This window comes from Herpailurus yagouaroundi, unplaced genomic scaffold (genome assembly GCF_014898765.1).
Source record: "Herpailurus yagouaroundi ecotype Mexico unplaced genomic scaffold, PumYag 253, whole genome shotgun sequence".
NCBI classification, from domain to species: domain Eukaryota; kingdom Metazoa; phylum Chordata; class Mammalia; order Carnivora; family Felidae; genus Herpailurus; species Herpailurus yagouaroundi.
Window position 1 is genome coordinate 9,192,442 of NW_024412470.1, and position 7,138 is coordinate 9,199,579.

Sequence of the window (7,138 nt, forward strand, 5' to 3'; positions counted from 1 at the left end):
ATGGATATAGTACCCGTGACCGTGAATGTGAACAGTCTACACCTCTTTTCGAGGGGAGGGAATCTGTAAGGGGGAGGGAGGGCTTTTTGAGCAGTTTTGGCAGGAATCTGTCCCTCAGGGATCCACAGCTCCCCTCCACCCTTGTCAGTCTCCTCCGCTCCCACCTTCTCTCATCGGGCAGATAATCGGAGGTAGAAGGCGAGGAGCTCTGAAAGATGGGCTCTATCTCTGGAACAGTTACTGAGGACCTGGAAGGGCGGCACCAAGTCTCTTAGCAAAGTCCCTGGAGCCAAGACGGCCCCGGCTCCGTGATGAGGGGTAGGCGGAGCAGCGGCAGGAGCTTCAAACAGACAACATCTACTTTCTACTGTCTTCTCCAGAGTTGGCATGGGAGCAATCAAAGACTGGATGTGAGCCCTCTGCCATCATCACCCTACATCCTATCCTGCTGCTTCTCTGTGGATCATTAATGTGTTTACAAGCACATGGTTTTGTCTGAAGCATTTATTTACCCTTGTTATTAAGATGCGTGGGTTTCACCGGAAGCATCAGCTTTGAGGCCTTTAAAAGCACATGATAAAAGCAGGCATGCAAACGGGAGAATTCCGCCCACGGGCTGTGAGCGGGTTAAGCTCAGCATGGCCAGCGGTGATAAAGGGGGAGGAAAATACAACTGAAAAACACACTTGGAAATTGTATTACATAAAATAATTTACTTCTCATTCAGAACGACCTTCTGGACCTGTGTGAGATAGCAGTCCAGGAGCACAGGTACAATCTGAAAGTCATGACCGTTAAAATAGGGCAAGATCAACGGAGTTACACGTTTGGATCCTGGAGTCGACCAGAGACAAAACTGTGGGAGAAAAGGGACACGGACGAAGGACTCTAGGAACACTGAAAGCAAGGACTGCCAGAGAGACAAGAAGGGCTCAAATGAGAAAACCTAGATCTTCGATACAGTGACATCTGCATATACACACTCGGGTGTCTTCATTCTGCGACCCGGCCCGTTGGCTTAGGAGCCACAAGGTGCTCACGTGTGTCGTCTATGCTGGAGGAATCGGTATTGTGCATGCAGGCGTGCGTGTGTGCTTCGGAGGCTGTGGTTTTACAAGAATGAGAAGAAAATTACTTCCTGGCCATTCATGAATAATTCAGGTGGTATCCTGCACCCCCATTTATAAAACAATACGGTAATAAAAACATTGTACAAAACATCATAAATAACATAAATGAGAAATTTTCAAGTATTTCATGTACCTTGAAAAGTTCCGAACAGTAGTTCTAACAATTGATCTCTTTCTCTCTCTCTCTCTCTCTTTCCCCTTTCTCTCTCATTTAGTCTTCAGAGCCTAAAAGGAGATACCCCCAGGCTCTGTTAGCCCTGATGTTTCAGAATGGAATGAACAAGATCCTGCGCTCAACAGAGAAACTTACAAGGGCTTTTCAGTTTGTGCAAACATGTATCCCTTTATAAAATACAATCCTTCCCTCCTGCTGGTTTCCAGGTGCAGGCACAGAGCCTGGACCCGTGGTGGGGAAACCACCAGCCACCCAGGGAAGAAAGGGGCCTCATCTGATGGCTGAAGTCCTCAGGCAAAAACAAAATGAGGAGAGCACCTTGGTCAGGAGAGGGAAAAAGAGTCGAGGAGAAAACTATTAACTCCGAAGTTCCGTGCCCTCGCTCAGCCAGTGTCATCCAGCAGGTAGAGCTGGCGAGGCCCCACCTGCGTTTCTTCCCTCAGTTCAAACATCTTCTCTCCCAACTCTGTACCAACCCTGCCAACAATTATGCACCAAGCACCCAGTCAAAGAAGGGGAAGCCAGCGGCTCAGGGGCTGGAAAGTGCCGTTAGTAAGAACCAGCCCAAGACAGAACTGCGGCAGTCAGGCATAAGACTCTTTAGGATACTTGCTCCTTACAATACGGTTCAATCTGGGAGGCTCTCCGTGAGTAAACTACGCATGAAGTCCCTTGGCTGCTTCTCCAGCAAGATCTATGGAGTTCTACAGAATCAACTTTCCCCAGATTAGCATGCCTTTCTTGGCCTGCGGGGCAGCTGGTTCCGTCTGCCTGTTTGATTGCAGGATGAAAGGCCAGGGATCAGAACGTGCATATAAGTATGTGCACCCACTCCAGTGATGAGCACCTAGGGTCTTTCCTATCTCTCCTTGCAGAAATATGTATGTAATATACATAGACACATATACATAGAATGTGTATGTATGTGTGTGCCAATATATGTATATATGTAAATATGTGTATACGCATAAATGTAAATATATGTGCCTACATACATATATTTACACACACACATATACACATAATAGGTCAACCTCATAAACACTTAGAGTTTAGAGAAAGTGCCAACAGAATACATGTGCTTGTGGATGTCACATGAAATGTACCAACCAACACACCTGAGGTCAAGCCGTTGGGAGGAGAGAGCTCCACGTCCTTGAAAAGCCACCCCTACAAAGCCATTATGTGGGTACTTGCTCACGTGGCACCCTCAAGGGAATCTGGGAAAACCGGACGGGAATGAGGTCCTGCCCTGATGGGACACCGCAACACCAACACTAAATCTACTTCTTACATGGGAGTGACTCACGCATGGCAGGCAGCACGAACGCTAAGCTACAAGGTGGGTTAAAAGCCCTCGTGCTCAATACAGATCAATAGTCGGCCTCGGCTTCTCCAGGCAGAAGTCTTGGTACGTCAGCCTCCGGGGCCGTGTGACAGTCAGGCGCACTGGGGGACCAGAGAAGGACAGTCTGCGGGGCTCTTGGCTCCTTTCTGCTTCTCTGAGCCAGCGCTGGAGGAGTCGGCCAGATCAAGATAGAACCGGGACTTGAGGAAGCGGCGGTAGGAATCCTTTTCCATCAGGTTGAAAATCCTCTTCTGGGCCTCGTCAAAGCAGGTTATCGTGGGCTCCAGCATGTTCCGGCTTGTCTCCTCCCTGGTGCGAGAATCCAGGTTTACCTGCAGGGGGAAGGCCGGGACGTATTAGGCACGCTGCCCTGGGGAGGACGGGAGGCCGCATGCTTCGCAGTGAATCAGGAGTGTGCGGCTTCCATACCCCAGAAATGGAAAAACAGAACATTCCGCGCCACCCTGGCACCTGCGAGTGACAGACTATAAAAGGTTCATCTGCTTCTGGGCAGGCAGGGCACGACCCTCATTCTTTCTCACAAACCGGGGAGATTTATCAAAACACTCGTGAAGGGAGGTCATCCAAGTCACCCGGATAAAAAAAAGAGCTTTTTCTCTTGATGATTTACTTGAGGTGGTCGAGACCGTAATGACCTCTTCCACGGCTCTATCTTTTCCTTTAACTCAGGTCATCTAAAGGTCCATGCCATTCAATACCACTTGTAGGCAATTTCACCAAGACCCAGGGAGTCCTCTGCCACGAAGACCTACCTCTTTAGTGGCCTGGACTGAGATGAATTCATTATAGATCTTTTTCGCCTTGGGACTCAGTTTGGAGGGCGATTTGATTTTCTTGTACTCTTCACAGCTAATCCAGAAGTCAATGTTCTCCTCGCTGTATTCAGACTTCAAGAAAGCTTTGAAAGCCGCCAGCCCACCTGTGATGGGGGAGAGAGACCCACACTCATCACCACACTGACCGGCCTCCTGGACAGCATATTTCAGGAAAAGCCAACGTGCTTGAGAGAATAAAGCATGGAGACTTCAAACAGGCCCCTCTCTCCCCACTTTCTGGGGCGTCACTTGGGGTCAGGGAACCCTAATCTGTTTGATATCTACTGGATCCCAGTTATACCTAGTGCTCTTGGCTCAAGGTGTGAAGTCTCATTCCAGAAAATGGTGTTTCTGAAATGCCCATGCAGCTACCAATTGCCAAAGTCAGTTGGAGAAGGAGATACTGAGGTCGACTCTGCAAGAAACGTCAATATTTGGCATATTTTTTCCCTCTACCCTTTTTCCATGTGGTGAGAGAGACGGGGTCCGTACGAACTTCTCATTACGTATCACGATGCTCTAGGGCACGGGAAAATTTTAAACAGACTGATTCCCCCGAGTCTGGAAGTCAGAGGAAACCGCACCCTTTCTGCAATTCCTATTAGATCAAATATAGTGGGAGACAACTTGGCTATCTAGAGAGCTTGTGTCCTCATTCTCGGGGGGAAGAAAGTCATCAGACTTACATTCATGGCTAATCAGGTTTTCCAGTGATTCAGCCCATTTTTTTACTTCCTCTTGGCTCACCCTGGAGACATTACAGAGACAAAAAAAGAAAAATAATAATAACTTTGAATGCTGTGATACAAAACTACGGCAAGAAATTTAAGATCCTGAGAAAAATGCAGATATTTTATTTTCCATCTTGAGGATGCAATCTGCTGCCGAGGAGGGCAGTCTTTCCACTAAATGCCTGGAAATTTCAAATGCAAATCTCGCTTCACTAGGACCATACCTTCTTTCTTTCCTCATAGAACATCTCTGACATTAAAGAGTTTATACCCCATGCGTTTTCCCCGAGGCCTTTTCTCTTACCTCTGACAAACCACCACTTTGTCCTTCTTGCTGTGGGAAGAATTATGTTCGCAGGAATCAGATTTCTGCAGCAGGAAACCCAGCCGATGTTTCATGTCTTTTGCACTGCACGGAAGAAGAGGAGAAAGAATAAAGCCAATTAGCTGCTTTACCAGATGCCCTCGTGGCAGAGCTCAAAGAGTCCATTACTAGGAAAGGGACAGGAGAGCGGTTAATTTAGGAGATGGGGGGTGACGGGGGCGTGAACTCTCAGGACAACGAGATCCCACTTCTGTTTCTGCCCGTGACTCACTACAAAACCCGGGGCTCGAGTCACGGCCCAGCCTGCTCTGTCTGCGACAGAGTTCTGACCCTCAGTCGGCGCCAGGAGCCCCTTCTGTACGCCTGTCGTGTTGACCGATGGAACACTTTGGCGCCTCTCATAGAGACACGCTGAAAACGTGACTGCTCTTCAGGTGATCTGTGGGCCTCAGAAAGCAAGCAGGAACTGTGAAATGTGGCACGCCACCTTCTGGCCCGGGGTCGCTTGTTTGCACCTGCCTCAGAGGGCCCTGCAGAAGCCCCTCCGGAGGGGAAAGGGCTGCGCGGTCCCAGCCTTGCACGAGGTGGGCGGCGCAATTCCGCAATTCTCACAGCGGGATACACACCACGCAGAGGGGCGCCCAGCCCCGCGGGCGGGGCGCGGGCCGCGCCGCCCACCGCAGATGCTCTGGCGAAACCTGAGCTCCTTCGGGGCTTGCTTCTAGAGCAATCCTCCGGGGCTGCTGCCGCTTTCCTGTCTAGTATCTACACTGCAAGGCCGTTTACACGATAAAGGGCATCCGAGGCTTAAAAACCATAAAGGGAAGCAAGCCAGAGTCATCACTGCAGCTAGTGATTGTCTCATTCGAGCCGAGCTTCCAGTTTATTTGTCCCTGTTTGATAGGTAGCGAGGGGACCGCCGGGCGCATGACTCACTCAGAAAGAAGAAGCTTTTAATAAGTTTTTAAGCTCGACTTTCTCTCTCTGTTAATTATTCTTTGGCTTGGATCTCTTTTATTATAAAAGCCAGGACCTAGTGTTAAAAGAGAAATGTCATTGTAAAAGAAGTGAGAGGCTAGATGCTCCTCCTGAGAGGGAGAGAAATAAAGTCACAAGGATAAAGAGCCATTTTAGGAAGGCTTCTTTCTGATGGATCAGTGGCTTCTCTATGCATGTTGCCCCAGAAAGTTTGAATTCCATTATGTTCGTGGACTGCCCCTAAAATGGTATTTTCTCTTCTTTACAAGCCCATTTTTCCCTCCTCTGCTTCTCCAATTGGCCAGGGGATGCAAAAATCCTCCTTAATGATACCAATATATAATCACGAAGGCTCACGTGATTCTAAGATAGAAATACATCGTGATTCGGTCCAAACAGAACTGATTTCACCTTTGTGTGTGCTGGGTCAGGGTGAGACCTGAGTTACTAATCAGTGCAAGTCGTCTCATAAAGAGTTGGAAGTAGGCTTAGCAAGTAGGTGACATCTGTCCTTCCAACACAGTGCAACCATAAGCAGAAAAACCGGCATGACTTCAGAGGTCACTGGAGTCAGGAAACCGGATCCGATCTGCACTCTGCCACGCACTGCCTGTGTGACCTTGAGCAGTTCATGCCCTCCTGCAGTCTCAGGCACCGATGCGAGGGCGAAGCGCTGGACCACTTAACTTGCAGTTGACCAGTGAGGAGGGGGAAGCGCCGTCCACCTTGCTGATCAGAGGTTACCTCCCCTTAGCTCCTCGGGCAGACTCGTGCGATCTTTCATCTGTCCCCGAAAATCCTTCCCAGAGCGTAACTCTTTCCTGGCAGTCCTGGATTTTGTGAGGGTAATTTTATAGATGAGCTAACCGTAGCTCTATACGATTTGCTCCGTTCAGCTCAGGATAGGAATGGTGGAGGTCAGGGGCATTCGTTCCATAGGTGCTTCATTGTAAAAGCAGCCATGAAAGCGTATTTTTACAAAGAATATTCTTTCACACTCCTGAATATTCGAAAGGGAAACTTCTAAGAACTGCACAGAAGACTGTGCTTTCTGGGATACTTCTAAACTGAAATTTAAGGTGATTTGTATTTGCAGGGAAACAAGGGGATGGTGTACCTACAGACTGACTTTCTACCTTTAACTGTAAGATGAAATAATGTAATATGCACCAGTTCTGCCTTTTTCTTCAGCTGGCTAATATACAAGCATTCTCTGAAAGCATTTATTTCTATCTTTTTAAAAGCCAAAGGCATACAAGGACCTATGAAGTAGCTTTATTTATTTATTTATTTATTTATTTATTTATTTATTTATTTAAATCAAGAGACAGTATATTGATACTACATTGACAAAAGTAGGATGAGATCTTCTACAGAACCCTTAACGATTTGTTAGGATCAATACTTTTCAACCACCATTCACATAAGGTATTTCAGGAGCTGGGGGACCGGGCAGCGAGAGCAGGGGGACCCAGTATTGAAACTTATACTGTATTGTCACACTTGCTTATAAGAGCATAAAGAGTGTTAGATACTGCAGCACCACACAGAAAGCACAGTGTGCCCATGTTGGAGCCAAGCCTCATTCTGGGGTATCTTTCCCTAAACAAGACCT

At 47.9% G+C, this 7,138-nt stretch overlaps 1 protein-coding gene across 2 annotated transcripts in view; it reads right to left on the reverse strand.

Moving 5' to 3' along the window:
* Window positions 1-486: 486 nt before the first annotated feature.
* Window positions 487-7,138, reverse strand: part of RGS4 (regulator of G protein signaling 4) — a 7,323-nt gene continuing 671 nt past the window's right edge. The window contains exons 2-5 of one of the 2 annotated variants that reach the window (XM_040460906.1): window positions 4,525-4,629; window positions 4,176-4,237; window positions 3,427-3,593; window positions 487-2,985 (exon numbers count right to left, since the gene is read on the reverse strand). In XM_040460906.1, coding sequence (XP_040316840.1) covers window positions 2,746-2,985; window positions 3,427-3,593; window positions 4,176-4,237; window positions 4,525-4,629 — 574 coding nt within the window. In that variant the 3' untranslated portion in view covers window positions 487-2,745. The remainder of the gene's footprint in view (window positions 2,986-3,426; window positions 3,594-4,175; window positions 4,238-4,524; window positions 4,630-7,138) is intronic. The other variant, XM_040460907.1, reaches the window with a different exon arrangement.